The sequence below is a fragment of the Temnothorax nylanderi genome, unplaced genomic scaffold, assembly GCF_030848795.1.
Source record: "Temnothorax nylanderi isolate EJ_2023f unplaced genomic scaffold, tnyl_v1.0 TNYL_tig0270_pilon, whole genome shotgun sequence".
Lineage (NCBI taxonomy): Eukaryota > Metazoa > Arthropoda > Insecta > Hymenoptera > Formicidae > Temnothorax > Temnothorax nylanderi.
The window spans coordinates 147241-169346 of record NW_027249332.1 but is presented as its reverse complement, the minus strand read 5'-3'; the positions used below and the strand labels follow the sequence as shown (position 1 = coordinate 169346).

The 22106-nt window shown below is 41.2% G+C and overlaps 2 protein-coding genes across 3 annotated transcripts; both read right to left on the bottom strand.

Moving 5' to 3' along the window:
• Nucleotides 1–863: 863 nt before the first annotated feature.
• Lana (laminin subunit alpha) lies at nucleotides 864–19553 on the bottom strand. Its single transcript, XM_071718887.1, has 29 exons — nucleotides 19146–19553; nucleotides 16908–17054; nucleotides 15035–15442; nucleotides 14588–14801; nucleotides 14118–14327; nucleotides 13763–14035; nucleotides 13542–13679; nucleotides 12931–13203; nucleotides 12449–12748; nucleotides 12213–12371; nucleotides 9822–12147; nucleotides 9178–9681; nucleotides 8879–9110; nucleotides 8085–8793; nucleotides 7599–7825; nucleotides 6747–7506; nucleotides 6374–6651; nucleotides 6111–6295; nucleotides 5406–5943; nucleotides 5174–5304; nucleotides 4255–5098; nucleotides 3591–4128; nucleotides 3292–3381; nucleotides 2983–3180; nucleotides 2699–2865; nucleotides 2377–2619; nucleotides 2146–2305; nucleotides 1795–2022; nucleotides 864–1608 (listed from the first exon to the last, which is right to left on the bottom strand). The coding sequence occupies exons 1-29, from the start codon at nucleotides 19356–19358 to the stop codon at nucleotides 1340–1342; spliced, it is 10962 nt and encodes a 3653-aa protein (XP_071574988.1). The 5' UTR covers nucleotides 19359–19553; the 3' UTR covers nucleotides 864–1339.
• A 715-nt stretch (nucleotides 19554–20268) lies between these two features.
• Nucleotides 20269–21826, bottom strand: LOC139780285 (solute carrier family 66 member 3). Of its 2 annotated transcripts, XM_071718876.1 has the most exons (6): nucleotides 21663–21826; nucleotides 21359–21556; nucleotides 21120–21300; nucleotides 20819–21041; nucleotides 20622–20742; nucleotides 20269–20552 (listed from the first exon to the last, which is right to left on the bottom strand). In XM_071718876.1, the coding sequence occupies exons 3-6, from the start codon at nucleotides 21266–21268 to the stop codon at nucleotides 20419–20421; spliced, it is 627 nt and encodes a 208-aa protein (XP_071574977.1). In that variant the 5' UTR covers nucleotides 21269–21300; nucleotides 21359–21556; nucleotides 21663–21826; the 3' UTR covers nucleotides 20269–20418. The 2 variants fall into 2 exon arrangements, with proteins under 2 accessions (XP_071574977.1, XP_071574975.1); XM_071718874.1 differs by having other exon boundaries at nucleotides 21120–21556; nucleotides 21658–21826.
• Between the last annotated feature and the right edge of the window lie 280 nt (nucleotides 21827–22106).

Below are 22106 nucleotides of genomic sequence, written 5' to 3'. Positions count from 1 at the left end.
TTTTTCTCACTTTGATCAGACTATACAATCCATAAATCCCTCGGATCTCAAATTACGCTCGACAAATAGATTCAATCATGTACAAATGCTGAAACTAGACTGCAAGAAACGTTTCTATGGCTGTGAGTTCTGATTTAATGAATAATGCTGTACGATTGTCCATACTCTTTTGGGATATTAGGCCTGTTCGTTTTCGCTGAACTAATAAGTTAGAATAAAACAAATATATTTTCTTTCATTCTAACTTATTGCACTAGTTCAGAAGTGCAGCGAAAACAAACGGGCTCATTAAATCTCTAGGACCGAATGAAAAGTCGCAACACCAATAATGGCCATAATCTATTTTACAATAAAAAGCAAATATTCTTCCCAAAATTGTATTTTAAAAAAAGATTCGTGCACGCATCATTTTTTAAATTACGTTTAAACATTTTTGTGGCATTTTTATTCATTTCATTCATTGTGGCATTGTTTCTTGGGAAATATAATTTATCTCGTTGTTAAGCTTACGTAAAATCGTCATTTGCGCATAGTTTTCGCGATTGCACTTCTAAGATAGTTTTTACGTAAAGTTCTAGCGTAATAATCACAGATAATTTGCAATGATATAGAGCAATGCTGAAATTAGCAGATTTGTGCATTTATAAATATATTTTATTCTTCATATTCTCTGTCATTAAAATTTTCAAAATATTGTGTTTACAATCGCAAATCGTTTCATTATGATTGTTATAGTGATACGACGTCGTGACTTGACGAAGAGGCAAGCATTATGTTAGAATGGCGATTTCCGTAACATTAATTAAACCAAGACTGAGCAAAAAAAAAAAGATAAAAATCCATGAGAACGAACTTTTGAGAACTTATTATATAAGAATTTGGATTTATTTACAAGATGTGCCGAATGCGATAACGCACAAATATTACAAATATATATCTATATATTCACAAAATAAAAAACGCTTATGACTTTTACAGAAAATCTTATTTCCTTTTTTAATGATTTGCATCATTGTATTAAAACCAACTTCCTGCGTTCCTACACATTATTTTATAACTTACATCCTTTATTAAATCATATCTTTGGTTACACTTGAGCTTCCTTATCCTGTACGAATAATTTTTCATGGTTCTTGGTCGAGAAAATATCTTTTACAAGGAAAGATTAATGGAACTACAAAGTTCAAGTTTTGGACTTATTACTTCTGTTATTGATTTTTTGTTTTTGATTAACCGCGTTCAAAGATTAATAAAATATTTCGAAGAGGAGAAGATGGCCAGATCAGGATTTTGGATAAAGCTATAAATTTGCATGGCCTATGACAATTTTTTCATTATTTTAAATTGTCGGGCACACACCGGTGATAACTTGTCCGTAGGCTCGTTCAGGCCTGATGCTGACGGTCTTCATGTTAATCATAATATTGTTGATACAGCCGACGTATTGAGCCTGCGACGTACTACCTCGTAATTTTCTTCCAAGCATCGGATGGCCACCGATGAATATCGGATGTTTTGACAAGACTCTAGCCACGTTTTTGCCGCCGATTCCGGGCGGTGCCGGTTTATGATCGACCGACAACAGTACCGCATTTTTCTGTTTGACAGCTGTTTGAAAAAAAGAGGAAAGTGTAATAGCAGAACGCGATTTAAGTAACATCGACTGCTAACCATTAGTGCCTTAGTCATAGATAAATTAAATCCAAATTAATTTTAACATATATCGTTGAAATTAAAATCACGGTTCCAAGAGTACTCTGTAACATTAAGTCGGCTCGGTATGATGCTATTTACCTCGAATATTGTGCCAGTTGCCGTCGCACAGGGAGTTTGGTTTCGTCGGCTCGAACGCAGTCTCAATCGAGCCTCTCTGCGTCTTTATGAGGAACTTGACGGTACCGTTAATCATCTCTAGCACAAGATAATCCCTTTTACCGTGCACCGACAGCAAATGTCCAGATGTCGATCGCGGTTTTATATCCATTTGAATGTCGACCGTGCGGTCTACGTTAAATCGATCGACTGAAAATTAATAAGATACTTCCTTTAGTTAACAATCTTCATTTAGCTAATTGCTATTGCCGACTCGGAAACAATATCGAAACATTTTTTTTATTTAACATACATTTGTATTAATTGTCTCACCTGCTTTGAATAAATTACTGCCGTTTCCTGGGAAGAAGAAGAGACCGGGCTCGACTCTCTTCGAGCAGGGTATTACGCCTATCTTTTCCGACGGCTCTCCGACGAGTTGTCCATTCATCATGAAATTTCCTAGGCAGCCGCTGAACGTTTTATTGAGACCCTAAAACAAAACAAAAAATTTGTCATATCTTCGTAATTCTAAGCATGAGATTAAAAATCAGGCAATCTCACAATATTCGTGTTTGCGATGTTGGATATTTCCGGCAAGACGCCACCCACGAAGAACGGCGGATTGACATTGATAGTGGTAGTGTGTCCTAATGAGTACCCACCCACCGGTTCCTCCTCGTCCACAATCAGCTGGCCGTAGTTACCTTGTCTCTTGAAGAGCACGATATGCCATTGGTTGTTGTTGATCATCTTTTCACTCACTAGCAATGCCGGTCCGCTGCCGCAGTCGAATTTGTAGTGAATCTTGAAGGATAATTTTCCCAAGATCAGGATGGTTTGTTAAGACAACTTTTCCTCATGTGACTGAAAGTCCTTTCCTTACCTTTCCACCAAGCATGTATACGGCGATTAAATCTTGCTTATTGAGGTCGGAAGTATAGAATATAATTCCATCGTCCGCCATTGTTTTTATATCAATCTGGAAATCGTAATCGTCTTTGTATCTTCCCTTTAGTGTCCTATATTCTAATCTACTGTTCCTCGCAGTACCTTAAAAAAAAATCATCGAGAACATTGAGAAATTTTATCGACATAAATTAGTGTCGGATCAAATGTAATATTTTCATCTGACTATTTTTTCCACTTATTTAAAAATGTGCAAAATACCAAATCGCCAAGCATTCTCAAGATCAGGATCGGTTGCCGGGTAGTACGGCAAACGACACTGGTCGACAGTTTGAGGCTCATCGGTTGGCGTAGTAGGCATAGTCGGCGTGAAATCAGATTTGTCTAAATTAATTCGTCCTTCTAGCTCTGGTTCTTCCTCTTTGTCATCCTCCTTGTCTATGTCGACGTCTATTATATCTAAAAGAAAATTATTTGTTTCTGTCCTATTTACCCATCATTGCTTGTGGTGTAATACGATTTATATATATAAATTTCACTCTATTATTGTAACGATTTTGCTTCGCTTACTGATTTGAGTCGACGACTCTACTGTATCCTCCGGCCCTTCCGACGGTAGTAACGGTGGCAAAAATTCAGGTTCGACAATTGGTGGTAAAACTAAAAAAAAAAAAGGATATATAAGCGATTAAACACAACTGAAATAGTTCGACGAGAATTCTAGGCTGCGTTCGAGGAACGCGCTATTAGCGCTATTGCATCATTCTATCTTTATCGCTCATCAGGTGTAAAACAAGGATAGAATAAAAGCAAATAGCGCTAATAGCGCGCTCCCTGAATCCAGCCCATTAGTTAATATCCCAACATACGCGTCTGATCACCGCCCTTGCACTTTCCTAGGAACGCATGTGGTCTCTCCGTCGTGTTGGCGAAATTGATAATGATCTCGCTGTTGAGGGTTGCGTCGCCAATACAACCGACGAAGGGCACGGTTTTGCCAACCGAATCGAAGCCTGACGGCAGTCCACCGATGTACAAGTTGCCGTAGAGGAAGTGTAACGGTGGCGGTGCCGAATCAGTTCTGTAGCTCTTCGTGTCATCAATGTCGAGGCTAAGAGCCGACTGGTCATGAGTTGCGGTCACTACGTGCCATTCGTTATCGTTCAGCTTAACATCCGACGGGTTGGTCCTAAGCTCTTCACCCTGGCTGTTGAATACTAACTGGCCGTCCACCAACGATAGATAACTAGTAGCCGCGCTCTGGTGATCGTTGTTGGTCGCGTAGAAAATCAGACCGTCGCTGGCCAATGTCTTGAACTTGAGATTCACTTGTAGACCGTCGGACGCCAAATTGCGCCATTTCACATAGCCTGGTGTGTTTTTCTCGAACGAGACAAGACTGGCAAACTGAAAGAAATAATTCCAAGAGTTAGCGATAAGACGGGAAGTTGCATAATCTGAAAAGTTGGAGTTTTCAAGCAGGAAATTTTTTTGCATTTATGATCTGCGAACAATTAAAATTTCGCTAATTACCCTGACTGGACAACCAGGCATGACTCCAAACGCCTGTACGTTGCGCGTGAGATCGACCGAAGTGTCAAGGATGACGACATCGTCGATGCAGCCTTCAAAGCCATTGCTAGTAACCGACTCGTAGGGATGCTTCGCGTTAGGCGGATATCCACCGAAATAAATATGATCTGATGAGGCCAGAGGCTTGGTGGTTCCTCTTTCTTGACTTGACGCGACTGTGTGATCATCAACCTTGAGCGCGCCCAACGTATCCTGTCTGATAGCCTCCAGAGTGTGCCAGTTGCCGTCATTGTACTTATCCGAAGAACTCAAATCAATCGTACCCTCGCCAAGATCGTACTGATACAACAACTGGCCGTTTCTCATTTCCAGAGACAAGAACTGTCTGCCCTTGCCCATTAAATAAATCAACCCATCCTCCGCGAAAGTCTTGAAAGATAGTTTGATGATGAACTTTCTGGTGTCTGGCGTAATCTGCGAGCCCCTCTTGCTGAGAATTGCATAGCCGTGTCGATCGAAACGGTATCCTCTGCTCGGCGCGAAATTAATGAGCTTGTCGCGTTCGAGCGCGCTCTTCTGGTTGTTCTCGCCGTCGACGAAGTTCCAGAAAGACACCGGAATATCGCCTATCATCAATTCCTCCATCTCGCCCTCGAAAGAGGACGCGGTCACAGCGTCCTGAATGCGGAAGGATGATGGATAACCACCGACGAAGAGTTTCGAATGCTCCTGATCCACGTTGAAAATATAATAAGAGCCTGGCAAGACCTTTTCCTTCTCGTACAATGCATCCTTGCCCTCGCCAATATCCTCGCGAACGATTAATTTGACATTCTTGCCAGTCCTACAAGAAAAAGTTCGAGGAATATCGATACAAAATTATTTTTGGCTAAATAATGTCACACGTGTTAATGTCAACCTGTCGATAATTATCTGCCGCCACACATTATCCGATACGAATTTGTTGTGAATTATCCTCTCCGGTCCAGATCCCAGATCGACTATAAGCACGGGATATCCGCTCTCAATCAATAACGCCATGAAGTCGTGCTATGAAATATAAAATTATCGTTAGGAAAATTTTCTTCATATTTCTTTGGTCCAAATTAACTCTCTTTCAAAATTACTACATTAGATTTTATTGGACTCACCGTCTTAGAGCGTGGTAGCTTTGTCTTCTCCTCATTGCCGAGGTAGAACAGAAAGCCGTTGGTCTTGTTGGTCCTGAAATACAGGGATATTTTTGTGGATGTAGCTAACAGCGGCAGGCTCTCTGGATTCTTCAGCTCCAAAGTAGTGTTCCTGTAGAAGGTCAAGCCGGTCTTGAATCGATTGGCCAATTCCCGGGCATTCGCGATTTTGTTCCTCAGGGCCTCGATTTTGCTCTGTAGATCGTTCCCAGTTGCGTCGATCGATTTCTGATTGTTATTCAGACTGTTTAGCAGATTGGTGATGTTTGGCATCACTTTGTCTACAATATCCAGCTGTTTGTTTGCCTGCGAGATGTCGCGGATTGACTCTGACGTATTCTTCGAGAGTTGCTTTGTCTCCCGCAGGTCTTCCGGGATCTGATTGACAATACCGTTCAAATCGTCGATGGCGACTTTGATGTTACGCTCGACATTCACCGCTTGATTCATGGCGTCATGTGCGACTGAAGATGATTGCGAAGGAATGTTGCCAAGCGTCCTGCAATTTTTACTTATTAAAAACGGATATGTGCTTTAGTATTAAAGGTAACGTGCCTTAACATGTCTGTTGCCTTTAAAAAGTAAATTTGATCGTATAATTATTTTTATATTTAATTGTAGGAAATAAAATGACTTGATGATTAAAATATAGAAAGCAAGCTGTACTTGTCAATGGTGTCGAGAAGTTCCTTGTTACGTTTATTTTGATTGTCGATCAGAGTCGCGTGGTTCCTTGCGTCTCGCAAATCGTTCTCGGGCTGACCTGTCGTTTTCATTAAAGCGATCGCGGAGGCTAACAATTTGGAGCACTCGTTTCGAGAGTCCAACACCCTTTGCTCAATTCCATCAGTCTGACATTGATAAAAAAAATAAAAAACTCAATTCAAGTAAATAGATATGAATCAAGATTATAATATCCAGTTCTTTACCAGCGCTGTTGCGTTCTCAGCAGCGATTACAGCATGATCTGCAGCATCTTTTGCAGTTTGAAGTGCGGTTTCAATATCTCTGTAAGCTGAAACGGCTCTCACCGCATTAGTATTGCGAGTGTCGGTTAATAGACTATCCAATTCCAGCGAACGATTGTATAGGTATGCCGCGTGAGTATGGGCTTTCTGGATTGGCTCAGCCAGGTCGATCAGCATTTCGTCATTCACAGCAATAGTATTGTTCAGTCGATCAGCCGCATCGCTAACAGTGTTAGTTTCTAAAGGAAAGAAAATCTATTACTTTTGCGATTATTTTTATCATTATTTTTACAATTTTTTAATTAAAGTGTCAAAACATCGAAAGATCACTCACGTAGAAGATCGATATTGGTTCTTGCATGATTAAGGAAATCGCTAGCGTTATTCTTGAGCTGCTCTCCGGCTTCCAAGTCCTCTCTCGCTTCGGCGGTAGAGTTTTTCACAATGTCCAGATTGCCAGTCTGCGCAGCGATTCTATTTTCTCGATTCAGCTTATCCACCGTGCTGGCAATTTCTTGAGCTACCTGCACGATGTCTAGCAGATCATCCATCTTGGCGCTGGCGTTTTTGATCTTGTTACTGAAATCGGCAGCGGCGGAACTTAGGTTGCTAGCCGGAAAGTTATAATCTTGCATCTCGGAAATCAGGATATTAGCTTGGTTCGCTTGGTCTAGAGCGTTATCCCGAAATTTAACGAAGGAGACGTCCTTGATTCTCTTCAGAATCCCCTTTGCCTCGTTCAAGGCGTTATCGACCTTGGCGCCTGTTCCCAGTTCAATATTCAGCGCCAGCGATTGCACTTCCGATACAATCTGATTCACTAGGTCAATCTTGCGCACCACGTCTTCCTCCAGAGTATTCATGTCCTGCAACGTGTTCTCCGCGGCGTCCTTCCACTTGACGCTGTCCTCGGCAGTGAAATCAATGTTTCGTTTCTGATTGTACACCTCGTGTTCCAACCGCTCCAGCTTCTTCTGCAATGGCAGCAGATTCACCCGACTTGGATCCAGTAATCTAACTTCGGGATAGAGCTCGTTGACCGTGTCGTTGATAAACTTAAGTCGTTGATGCGTAAAATAACCTTCCGCGACCGTCTGAAAGTGTGTATTAAGATTACATTAAGTTATATTGGTTTTTTAAATGACGTGTATATACATATATATCCACAAAATTGTCTTTTATTTACACTATACTTGCGTGAGACAGGCTCTAACAAATCCTCTAGTTCATCTGTAACATCCAAAAGATTCCCCGTGCAAGAACCGCAGGAGAAGCAGCCTTGCGCCGGGATGAGCACGTGCCGGTACGGACAGTGGTCGCATTTTTCGCCAATCACACCAGGTAAACAGGTGCACTGACCAGTGGTCGTGTTGCAAGACACGCCGACGGAGTAACCAGTGTGACATTCGCACGCTAAAAGAGATGGGTAATTATATGTTTAACTTTCATCATACAATTATTCTAATAATATAGCTAATCTTTAATCCGAGTAGGTTTTACATAATGACTGTTCAACGTAAGAATTATTGATTGATTTAAGAGAGGTACTGATCGGTCTTGTTCATAATAAAATCAATTTTTGTTCTACGATTCGCGATTCGTAGACTGACTTTACTCATTTATAAAAGCGAATAATGATTCAAATAAATGATTCTAAGAAAGATAGTCTTACATGTGCATCCGCCCGGTCCGTAATCCCAATATCCCTGAATGCACTGGTCGCATCTGCGACCGGTGACACCTGGCATACACTTGCATTGTCCCGTCTCTCCGTCGCACTGGCTGCTCTCCGAGGCCAGGTCGCAGTCGCACGGCCTGCAACCGTTGCAAGTGCCGAAACCATAATGATCGGGCGCGCAGCGATCGCATCGCTCGCCGATCACATTTTCTTGGCAGAAACATTGACCGTTGTAGCTGTCGCAGTGTTCCATCCCGCAGTCGTCGCATACGCAGCTACGACAGTCTTTCCGGTCGACGGCGTCGCCAAAGTAACCGGGGGCGCACAGATTGCACGCTTCACCGTAGGTATTGTTCAAACATTGCAAACACTGGCCGGTGATGCTGTCGCACGAGCCAATCTGATTGGTGTCGATATTGCCGGAGCACTCGCACAGCTTGCAGTAATCGCCGTACACCTCGGGACTGCCATAGTAACCGGCGGCGCAGACTTCGCAACGAGCGCCGTAATATCCGGGCAGGCAGTCGCAGCTGATCTTATTGCCCTCCTCGTTCACCTCGCAGCCGGTGGCAAAGTTGTTGGAGGCGACCGGCAACGGGCATGCACAAATTAGACAATCCGTTGGTGTGCCCACAGTGGCATTACCGTAGTAGCCTTGCTCGCAGTACTCGCAGTGGTCGCCAACGGTGCCGTTCTTGCAGTTCTGCGAAGAGAATCGGAATAGTTACATATTAAAAAAAAACTGTTTGATGGAAAATTTTATACTGGAAAAAATCTCTCCAATTCACCTGACAGATCCCGGTGTTTACATCGCATGTACTCGCATGACCGTTGCATTGACAAGGTGCGCAGTATCCTCCGTATGGTCCCGATTTAATCCTGTAATATCCCGGTGCGCATTCCTCGCATGATAGTCCTTGATAATTGGGTGGACACTGACACTGTTCCACACTGCTAGCCCGGGCACTGTATTGAGCTGAGTATTGTTCCGTTGTGACGTCCAAAGTCACATATGATAATCTGAAAAGATATTTATTGTAAGGTAATGATAACAATTCCTCGGAATAGAACCGCCAAAGATACGTACATAGCCTGGATGCTAGGATTCCAATACGTAGCACGCACGTATATTGCACGTAGATCTTCGAGAATAACCATAATTTGTTCTCTGGTCGCGCTGAGCCTGTTGCTAGTTACAAAGTTAGCCTCGACGAGACGGACGGACGCCCTAAAGTTCACAGAGGATGGTGGCTGCTCGTCGGAATAATAAAACAACGTAGTGTTGGCGCCTTGAAGGACAACGTCGGCGGCGCTAACAGCCTTGCCGAACGGTCCCGTGGTATAGAAGACGGTATAATTGAAGTAGCCACCGTAAGAAGTCAACTTCTTATTGAGATAGGCATCGGGCGCCAAAAAGTAGACGACGTTCTCGATAGTGTCGTCAGTGTCGAGCGAGATCGTGAATGTAGTTTCATTGTCTGAAGCGTAGGTTGACACATTGGTAAAGTTGCCGGTCTTATCAACAGGCGTGACATATCCCCAACCGGCCATATTCATAACATGGGTCCAGTAGAGATTCGCGGAGGCACACCTGGTCAATGAGTGTTACATTATTTTTTAAAAATTTGTACGTTGATAGCAATTAATCCCTGTTAATGATAGTAGATCAACGATAGTAGATCTATATTAACACGATGTAACGCGATGATGGTAAATAATGAGAGAGCGTACCTGGTGGTCTTGCCAAAGCAGAAGCATTTGGTACAACCATCCGCATTCTCAGCCTGGATGTCGAAGGTGCCCTCGCGGCATACGTCGCATGCCAGACCTTGCACATTCGCCTTGCAGAAGCACTCAGCCGTATATTGGTCGCAGATATCGTTGGTGGTGCCGCGTGAATCGCAATCACAACGCTCGCAATGCGGGAACTGCGAATAACCAGCTTGACAGGTGTCACAGTGACGACCCTTCACGTTCTCCTTGCAACGGCAGCCAATGTCGTCGCACTGCAGATCACCGTCCAGGACGCCCAAGAGTGAACAGTTGCACTCCTCGCAGCCGACGATCGGGTGGAATCCGTAGGTGCCAGGCTCGCACTGGTCGCATCGTTGACCGGTCACTCGGGGCGGACAGATACATCTGCCGGTATCGCGTTCGCAGAGAGCGGGACAATTGCACGGTCTGCATCTGGGAAAGCCGTAGAAGCCAGATTTGCAGCTCTCGCATCGTCTGCCGATGATGTTCGGTCGACAGGGACATTGGCCGCCGAATTTGTCGCATTCGAAGCTGGTGGAACCCACGCTGTCGCAATTGCAAGGCAGCGCACCGTTGTTATAATTAGCCGTTAGAGAAAAGCTGGAGTCACGACAAAAGCCGTCCTCGGTGACGTTGATCTGGAAATGATTGCTGCCGCAACGCTTAATGAACTCTTTCGTCTGGTCGAACTGTAATTTATCGAGGATCTTCTCGTTGTACTGATCCGCCGGGATCACCAGGACGTAATCTAACCAGATACCGCGGCCGGGCTCTTTCAGCGTCAGCACGAAATTTTCAATCAGCTGAAACCTGGTATCGTTGTCGTTGATTTGACGTACGACGCTACGACAGCCGCTGTTACTGGGACAGTGGGAAACCGGCACCTTCGCCTCGTAAAACTTGCCGTTTTGCACCAGCACGTCCAGCTCGAATTGAGGGTGATCCGGTTGATAATACTGTATCACGAAGACGTAATCTCCCGGTTGGGACACCTTTGCGTGAATATCCACCATGTCGCCATCACCTAGGTAGATCAATTTGGTGGCGTTATCGTAAATGCCGGGAGGATTTTCAGATTCGGGAATGCCATTAGAAGCCTCGAACTCGATCTTCTTGGCGTCGGCGGCACCGGGAAACAATCCTTGTACGCATTTGCCGTTTTTCCTCACGCAGATAGATTTAGGCTTCACGTAGTCCAGCGACCACTGATGATAGGGAATTGCCACTATAGAGTCGATCGCGACGTTTGAGGTCGGTTCACCAGTCAGCACCAAACTAACGTAGTTTGATGGGAAATTCATGACGGCCACCTTGCCGTAGGTATCGGTGACAACCTGTCGACATGTGCTGGTATATCTACAGGGATTCAGAGTGACTTTGCCCTTGCCGACGGTATTCGCCTCGATTAGCAGCACCGACGTGTCTCGCTCATCCCGCGGAGTGACATAAGTCACCACGAGAACGTGAGGACCAGGTTTGCCGATTCTCAATTCAAAATGGATTTGTTCTTGCTGCTTGTTGATGAGCGGCACCTCATCCTCGCCGATCTCTTGTAAAGTCTCGCGATCGGTGAAATACTCAGTCAACGGAATCCGTACATTGTTCTCGCTGAGAAAGCCGCCGGCGCCGTAGACTAAGTCAAATCGTGTTAAGTTCGGATATCCGTAGTGCCTGCAGAGTCTCTTGTAACCGACTTCGCAGGGTACGTTTACGTCCTGCGTCAATATGCCGCCCTCATAGTATTCCGATGGTAATAGAACGAAGTAATCAAGGAACATACTCTTCTTCGTGGCAATCTTGATGGACCAATGTCCGGGGTTCATCACCATGGGTGATGGATGGTTACCGTGTGCTCCGGCAACCGTTACAAAGGACGGTCGACTGGTTGGCTTAAAGTTGACTTTAAACTGTTGCTCTACCTCAGATGGACTGTCAGGTGTGATAGTGATAGTGCCGAGAATCGGCTCACTACTGGGATTCACGTAACGCAAGACCATCCGATAGAGCGAAGACTTGCCGATGTTTACGCCCAGTACAATTTCGTCTTGCTGAGTAGTAAACTCAGCGTACCCTTTCCAACTAAAGCCCGGAAAGATATCTTCCGCGAAACCGTAACGGACGCCGCTACCGCTGGGAGTTTTGCCAACCTCGGCCTCGTATTGATATTGATGAAGAGTTGGGAAGTAATGCGCTTTCAAAGGCTCCTTACACGTAAGACCGGTCACCCGTGGTTGGCAAGGACACTGGCCAGTTTGCTTGTCGCATACCGGATTCACGGAACCGCCAACGTCGCAAGCGCAATCTTAATGAAAAAATGCGTCACGTTAAAGATTAAATATTATGAAACGGAGGAATCGATTGACTTACCAGAACAACCGAAGAGATTGTTTTCCTGAAGATTGTACGTTCCGTCAATGCATCGGCTGCATCCTCTGTCAGTTACGCTGGGTTTGCAGATACACTGTCCAGTTTTAGTGTCACACTCGCCAATGCTGCCGATGACTCCAGGAATGTTACACTGACATTCTTAAATGCAAATATGCTTTGTAAAAAATCACGTGTTATATATAATCATATATTTTGAACTTATATCACATCCGAACCTTCGCAACCATCCGGATTGTAAGGCTGCAGATTCCAATAAAGTGGCTTGCACTGGTTGCATATCCTTCCCTCGACTCGGTCCTTGCACTGACAGAGTTCGCCAGGCGGCAAGGAGCCACAACCTTGGAATGTCGCAACTATGCCAGCCGGATCACAGTTGCAACCCTCGCAGGTAGGAAAGTTGTAGTAGCCCTCTTTGCATTGCTCGCATCGAACACCGTCGAAGTTCTCGCGGCATTGACATTTACCTTCGCCGTCGCAGGATACGCCGATGGAGCCATGACTATCGCAATTGCATGCTAAGGTCGAAATATTAAAAAATATTTAACTGACAAAATACTTAACTGATTAATTTAATTTTAATAAGATAAACTAAAATGTGTCCAGATTATATTAGAATATTTAAAGGTAATAAAATATATTGTACGAAGATTTGTCAGAGACATCGTATAACGAGAATTTCGCTAGTAGTATTACATACCAATGCATTCCGGGTATTTGTAGTATCCTGGACTGCATTGACTGCAAGTTTTTCCGGCGAAATTGGCGAGGCACGAGCACTTGCCCGCGGAATCGCAACTGATGCTGGATGAGCCGACGGAGCTACAGTTGCACGGTACACAGTTGGGATAGCCGTAATATCCCGGGATACACTGGTCGCATCTAACGCCGCCGTATCCTTCTTTGCACAAACAAACGCCATCCGACTTGTCGCAAATACCGGGTTCTGTTCCGCGAGCATCACAATTGCAATCTGCAAATTTCATAAAGAAACCATGTCTAAGATTGATGTCATAAATGTAGAAACGGAATTTACAGATCCTATCCTATCGTATTGCATTCAAACAATTTTAAATTTTATAATCATCTTTATGCAAAAAATTATTATATATCTAAAAATATTTTCTTATCAAAAGAAAAATGAAATTGCTATAAAATAAAGAATGATAAGAGAGAAGATAATTACAAGAAAAAAATGATCGTCAGCAATTTACCGAGTGCCAAATCTTTATATTATTGTCAACATATAAATTCAATATTCTGCTATATTAGCGGTTTTTAAATATATGTTGAAAATAAATCGTGACGTACATGTGCAAAGAGGATAGTTGAAGTACCCGTCCTCGCAAATGTTACACGTTCTGCCTCCGTAATTGTTTTTGCACGTGCAGTTACCGGACACCACGTCGCAGACATCGTTTAGGGCGCCCAGAGGATTGCAACTGCAAGCTGAAATCGCATAATAACCGACGTTACTTTCCAAATAACTTTGTCCTAAAGACCTTGAAATAACTTTCAAGAGATTCACTCACGTAAGCAGTCGGGGAAATTGTAATATCCCTCCGCGCAGAGATTGCAATAGTGGCCGGCGTAGTTTATCTTACAGGGGCAATAACCCTCGGTTGCTTCGCAATGATAACCGTCCGTGCCGCGCAAATCACATTCGCAGGGCAAACAATTAGGATAGCCAAAGAATCCGTAATTGCAAGTATCACAGTTCGGCGGTGTGAACTCCTTTCGGCACTCGCATTTTCCAGTGGAATCGGCGCAGTTTCCGGTCGAGTAAAAGTAATCGCAGTTGCAGGCTAATTAAATATATAAAAAGTCCAACTTGTGAAATTTATAACGACTTAAAAAATACCGAGTTTATATCTTAAATGAACTTACGTTGACATACGTCGGTTGCGTTGAGTGGCTTATCCCGAGGCCTGTAGAACTTGGGCTTGCAACGGTTACAATTGATGCCTTCAGTGTTGTGTCTACAATTCTGACAAATACCACCGCCCTCGTAATTACCGTGGATGTCCAGTGATAAGTGCTTCTCATCAGTGTCCGCACTGTAAATGCACTCGTCCGAATGTCCGAAGCAGTTGCAGGCTGTAAATATTAATTCGCTGCTAAAGAGACAGTGTATCTCTGGCAAATCCACCTTGTACCCATAAAATCATCACTGTTTTAATTAAGATATACAAATTAATTTATGTTATTCTAAGTAATTTGCTGATTCAAGAAAATAATTTTCAGCAAATAAAATTAGTATTCTTAGCAGATCTGTTTGTTATTCGTGTAATGACTAATAGAATTTACTGCTAGCAAATTTTTCTCTTTAATACACTGAGAAAGTAAATTGTTTTTACGTTCGCATATGAATTTCTTCGACGCCGTGGACTGTCTCCATTTTTTCTGTTCGAAACCCTTGCAACATGTTGCGCACTGAGGTCCGCAGGTGTTGTGCTGGCACCGGCAGACCAATTTCTTCGGCATGTTGGGGTCCTGAATGTCGCAGATGTCCGCGTGACCGTTGCACATGCAACGACCGCCGATGCTAATATCTTTGATCGAGTAAAAGTACTGCAATACAAACAAAAACTTCTTTAGCAGCCAAATTATAAAAAAAAAAAATTATAAAAATATCGGATAACGGGGGAATATCGTTTACAAAACGGATTCTAAGATGCTTACCGAAGTTTCTTTTGCACCGCTAAGTAAAAATTTGTTTCAACGACAAGCATGGATATAAATTACTTATTACAGAGAGTCAAATATCGCCGAGAAATCGAGAGCAACGTTTCAACGTCACTTACTCTCCTGGTGACGGTAGGATCTTGACGAACGACGGACATCAGGTGCCCCAGTAAGTTCTTCGTCCGGAGAAAACGGAAACGAACGTTCGTCGCCCGCGTCCATTCTTGCAACAAAGTCGAATTGAAATAGTGCTTCGCCGAGGGTCGGTTATTCAAGATTGAGATCGGGATCTCGCCGCCCTCGAGTGGGACGACCTTTGAATATTCGGTCGTGCAGATCACGCTGTCGTCTCGAATAATCGGCTTGTGGCTGTCCACCCCGAAGTAAGTTAGACAATCGCTGGCAGAATCCGAGAAATATTGCCAGGGTGACCAGGTTTTGCCGTAATCCTTCGACTTCTCCAGGATCCAGAGTCCTGGCCGAGGCGAATTTCCCATTCGCACGTAAACGTAAGCCACATGAAATTCCTAAAAAAAAACCCCGTTTGTTTTTATCAAAATTTTTCGTTCTATTTCTTTGATCTTTATTCTCTTCTTATAAGCATTGGGATAAGCATTATTTATGTCTATTTTTCTCTTTGCTTTTCCCAAAACCTTCTTGCCACAATAATTATTATATTATTTTACGGAAAAATTTATCATTCAACAGGCTTTGCCTGTTAAAATTTATAGCTTTCAGTGATTTAATTTCGTACGAGTGCGTTCCTGTTATTTCAAACAAAGTAATGTGAACCAAGGGTAAAAACCGAGGACTGAATGCCAGATGTGTGCCATACATGGTTTCGGTGCTCTAAGAAAGACCATCAAAATCTCAAGTATATGGGCTAGCTGAGAGAAAAAGTGAGATAGCGAGATAGAGAGATAAAAAGAGAGGTTTATTCTTTTCTGGGACAATAGATTTAAGAAATTGGAGAGTATAATAAATCTAAAGAATAAAGGATGTGTCTAAGCTAATGAGAGGAAAAAAAAGAGATAAAGCATTTGAAAAATTACCCATGCAAATAAATTATTAAAGAAAGAGAAGATGGGAGAGGGAGGGAGGGAGGGGAGAGAGAGAGAGAGAGAGAGAGAGAGGGAGAGAGAGAGAGAGAGAGAGAGAGAGAGAGAGAGAGAGAGAGAGAGAGAGAGAGAGAGAGAGAGAGAGAGAGAGAGAGAGAGAGAGAGAGAGAGAGAGAGAGAGAGAGAGAGAGAGAGAGAGAGAGAGAGAGAGAGAGAGAGAGAGAGAGAGCAGAGAGGAGAGAGAGAGAGAGAGAGAGAGAGAGAGAGAGAGAGAGAGAGAGAGAGAGAGAGAGAGAGAGAGAGAGAGAGAGAGAGAGAGAGAGAGAGAGAGAGAGTGAGACGGAGACGGAGACGGAGATAGGAACGGTCAAACAACGGTGTAAATGAGCCTCTCTAAGAAGATAATTAGCGAAAGAGTAACAGCTTTTGCGTACGCTACAGTCGCGAAGATAGACTGCAGTTCTGATAACAGCTAATCGTATTAAGAAATAAGATACGTTTGGATATACAGCCATCAGCTACGTCTTTCTCTCTCTATTTGCACTAATATTTGGATAAATAAATAAATATCGAGAGTTTATATTATTTATACCATGAAACGTATCATCAGATTAATTACATATTAATTTAATAGAAACTAAAAGTATTCGCAGAAAATTTGCAGAAAATAATGACAATTTTCAACAGTGGAAACAATAAATATTGCTGATGATCCTCGTCTTTCATTATTCTCCGGAAGCAAACCGCAGATAAATCTTCCCACTTGCAGGAAAACGCCTACTACTTGCGCGATAGAACGTTTACATCGCCGATAAAAGAATCGCGCATCATTATTTCCTGCCGCTTCTGAATCAGATCCTTTTAAACATGCTTCGAAAGCATGATCATCTCATTATACTAATCTCTGTGTTTTATGTTATATATAATAACTTACCTGTTCCAGGTTGATCGTCAGATTGACCTCATTATATTTCATCCCTCTGGATAAAGGTGGTGATTGCCACCAAGTTTCCATACCGTCGACCGCATATTCGGGTGGATGCTTTTTTTCCGGATTATCAGGATCGCAATAATCGCATACCTGTGGAAAAAACAAAATCTATCATTATATCGAGAAGAGAAAAAAATTAATTATAAATAATAGAATCTAATGTACAAATATTTATTTTAGATGTGAGCTAAAGTAAACGAGAATTTTTGTAAGAACAAATTTATAATTTGTATTACGATAGCGTTAATGTAGCAAGTTTTGTCAACCAGTTGCGTTAAAATAGACACTGAAGATGGTTCAATGTTTTATGGAACTGAAACGTCTGTAATTTGTATTATACTTTTAATATATTGACACTTAAATCTTGTCACGGCTCGATGCTCTTTATTCCTTAATTTTAATTTTTAATTTTGTGAGCCTTTTAGATTATATTATAATTTTTATTTATTTCTTATCGTCACACGCATCCTCTGCTTGCTATATTATATTAAAATTTTAAGAGAAATCTTCTAATAACGAATCTTAATATAAAGGAACGAATTTAGATAATCGGGAGATAGATATGTAGATGAAGATTTCTTTTTCTGGGAATCTGTGTATGACATAGAAAGCTTCTTAATTTCGGACGGGTGAACGATCGAGTGTTATCGAGAGGTCATCCTTATCTTCCGTTTTATCAGGCTTCTCGCTTCTGGTTCTTTTCGGTTTCGTCTCCTTTTACCCACATAGATAGGTACAATGTCGTAAGCTGATGCCTCGTGTTCTCAATGATCTAGATGGATGCTGGATCAGCATTACGACACAATTAAAATACAAAATGCATAGACACTCAGTTTTGATAATTATAATGCAAATTGAAATTTTTAAACTTTACGCCTATACTAAATAATATCGCAGGAAAATTAAATTTGGAAATTAAGTGTGCATTATTTTTGTACTTATAGTAAATACATTATACATCTCCATATTACATATATGTGCGCGCGGTTTCTATTTTCGATAACGAAGAATGATGCGTTCGCAGGGAAACGCGATCCTACGATCTTCTATCGCATTCTTCGAACACAATCATAGACCCTGCGAACTGGTTTTTAGCTCGATCTTTCGAACGAAAGAGCTTTGTAGGCATCTTTTGTCCTGATTCGCCGACAAAACGCTTACGCGTTAATATATCACAAAGAAATTTAATTTTCGGAGCAGCTAAGAATGGCAATCACGGAAAATTAAAATTGTATTACTTATACAAATACATAATAATATAGGTACATAAAAATTCCAGTTTTATTGTTTATAAATTTATTAATTATTATTTTAGTGGAAATAAAATCTTAATTAAAAAATTTAGCAAAAGTTTTTAAATTTTACAAGTATAGAATATCACAAATACAATTGCGTAAAGGCATATCATACATTTATTAATACAATCAACAAGCTTTATATAATAATAAAAAAAATAAAAATATTAATTTAATAATATTAAATAAACATTAAATTTATTCAATAAATTTCTTTGTATGTTCGCCGTTCGATTGATGAAAGCTATAATCTTCCATCAGTGGTCTCATTCATTTCTTCCGATTATTTATCGTAATTCCCAGATAAAGAGAGAGACAGAAAAAGTGCGAAGTGATATGTATTTATAAATGTTTATAAAATATTACATTTCGACGATGCGAATAGCTATTGATATAAATAGAAAGACCATGTAAAAGAGGATAAGAAAAGGAAGTAGTTGAGTAAGAGTTGATGCCTTGAAGCTGATAAACTTTTGGACTCATAGGACCTAATCATAGTAGATAAAATTCGGTGCAAATACTGAAGACGAAAATATCACAATTCCCTCGGCATGCACGAGTATTCATTAAATCGATTTTCATTCTGTTCATATGATATTCAATCAACAGATTATTGTCTAAATATAAATTTGAATAAATTTAAATCGTCAGAAAATGTAATTTTTTTTGCATCTATGTATAAAAAATTCATTTATAAGTTTTCAATATTTTGTAGTTTCAGCCAAGGGTTAAAAAAGTTTTCCTAACTATTAATTTAAGTTTGATTAATTGAGTTTTGAAAGAAAGTTTGGTAAATTCGAATTACATACGCGTCTAATAGATATTACACACTGTGTTACAAACATATCAAGCACCTTTTTACAGTATATTTATCGCTGGTATTTACCTGGCCTTGAATCAAGTTGATATCTTCATCCTGATCGGCGTTCGCGCCGACGAGTTTGCAGTAAAGCTCGGGGCCGGTAGTGTCGACGCCGCACGTAGCCGAGGCCACGATCTCCTTGCCTTCGGCCAAATTGAAGTACGGCGGCGTCAGGATCTCGCACCTGGACAGCCGGACGATCAGCAGAAGACCGGCGAAGGTTGCCGGTAATCGCATCCTGCCAGTAGCAGAAAATCCGACACCTTCTCAAGTTCTTTCGCGGAACTGCTTCACTCTTTTTTTTTCTTCACTTTCGTCTTCTCTCTTCTTCGTCTCGCTCCCTTCCTCCCTCTCTCTCTCTCTCCCTCTTTTTTCCGTGAGAGAGATGATGATGCCTGGACGCTTTCTCGGTGCCGACTGTCCAGACCAGACTAGAGTTCATCCAGTGCCGTCGACTTGCCAGATGAGAAGAACTCGGTGGGGGTGAAACAGATCAGTGATCTTCAAGTCGGAGTTTGAATCCCGCGTGGACCCGAGTACAGGCATCCTGAGTCGCTTACGTTCCGTCTTCATCTGGAGATTTTTACGCGAGTCTATCAAATTATGCTCGTAACAAAGATTTAAAAAAATAGAAGTAGAAAAAAATTCTAAATTTTATCGCCCTTTCCCTGATATTTTTACGACATATATCTCATAGATATCGCAAAGTACGGATATATTTGTATATTGTTTATGCATATTCCAATTAAAAATTTTCTAAGAACATATCGATTATTTCTTTATAACGAGATCTTATTGTTATCATTTTTTCTTACGAAAGTAATGATTATATGACAAAACATAACTTTGAAGATCACTGATTTAGAAGGACCGAAACCACATGGCATCTTTCATATGCACGGGAATGAGATTTTGTTTATAGTTTCTTTGACGCTGCATTATCTTACAGCTCAAGACAGCTCTGACAAATATGGAACTCTCCAACGTCTTATTCGAATAAAATATACATATAAACTTTCATTGATATTTAATTGTGAATATACTCGATCTCAAATACAATTATCTATTTTTAATTCTTTTGCTTTTAAGGTATGTAAACGTGAGGGAAATAAATCAATATAGGACAAGTAATTTTATTAGCAAAATATTTAAATTAAAATATTTTATTAGCAGAAATAAAATATGGTATACCTTTCATGATTACGCTCTCAACAAAAATATGTCACACAAATATGGCACAGTTATCTATTTCATAGCATACGCTTGCGACTAGATGTATAATTTCCCTGTTTTTTATTTAATCCTGCTTTAACGGGTGGCTTCTGTAATAAAGAGCGGAGAACATGATGCTGGAACTCAGCAGGACCGAGATGATAAAGTTCCCCAGCAGCAATATATCGGCAGAGTCCATCCATATCGTGAATACCCTCGCTGAAACATAATTGAAATGTTTGACTCGTTACCAGAAATCATTTTATGTGTGCGAAACAGGAAACTTACTCAGATTAGTGAAGGCGGATATAAACCAGGTGAGAGGCGATACCGACTCTGCGTTTTTAGCTCGAAGTATAGCCAGCAACTGAACGACTTTACTGGAAGCTGAGATCGGTGTACACATTGGCTGAAAACCCAAGCGTAAAAGATGTATCAAAACACAACAGAAGAATTATTTGTAATACTACACTAGTTGTACCTACCGCTAAGAGTGTAAGTACAATTTTGGGAACAATTCCCAACAATAAGCAACTGCTCAGCGTAAAGTATACTATGGCACCTAAGAAGGACCACATATTGATCCTGTTCAAATATTTTAGCACAAAGAATATCAGTATGTACTCCTGCGCTAATATTATCGGATATTCCAAGTAGGACAGCAACGAGTATCCATTCGTATAATTGTAACTAGTCATCACAGTGTAACTGAAGAACAGACATCAATAAGTTATTTATGAAAGAAATAATTGTAAAGGCTCGTAAGATATGGTCTTGTAAAGTCACCTTGTCAATTCTAAAAATAATCCTAGCGTCGACATCTCATCAGCTGATTTTACAGAGATCAATTTCAATATCTGCGGAATTTTCAATACGAAGCACATGCCTATTGTTATCAGGCTCAACAAATCCGCAAATTGTTGCAGTAGCGTCATTTTTTTCGTTTTTTCTTGCCTTTTAATCGTTGCTACACATATGTATATAAGTTTCAATATTGAGGTACACAGTAATAAGTTTTAACTTACATCCCGCTTATCGGCAAATCATTATTTTATCTCATCTTTAATCTCTTTACGGATAAGTCAATAAGTCATAATGCAATTAGCACACATTTCGACATTCCCTGCTCCGTTTCGTGAAACATATGTGTGCTGTAAGATTCCGAGAAGAACTGCCACTTTCTCGCCATTCACTGGAGGTCTGCTTTTTTCGCTGAACACTCTCTGTAAAGTGAAACAGATATATATATTTGAAATTTGGCGAAAGCAAGAAGGGAAGTTCTAGCGCAGTGCGGCCAAGTTTAGTGGCAATAAAAAAAACAAACCTTACATAAGAGTCGTTCGCGCGTGCTAAGTTTAGGGTCCTCATCTTACATTTTGGCGAAAGTACACTTATGCTTTGACATCTCGTTGTATTGTAATAATTATTTGAAAGACGAAAATCGCCGCTCGTCACTCTGAAACTAATAATTAAATGCTAAAGTATTTTAGGGTTAGGAAATCTGTCATATCGATGAAACGAAACGATACGGAGCATGCGTTAAGTCTACAATAGTGCGCGAAATATAAAATCCAATATATAATTTATGTAATGTATAATTTATGTCGGCTAAATGCGCGAAATGTAAAAATAATTAATTGAAACTTAATTTTTTAATTATACTTTAAAAGTTTCGTAAAGCTGAGTTCTCGAAAATCACTAAAAATAAGTATACGAAGTCGCAGAGTTTACCGGCCCGAGTTGATTCGAATCGACGCGGGTTGGTCGCTAGCG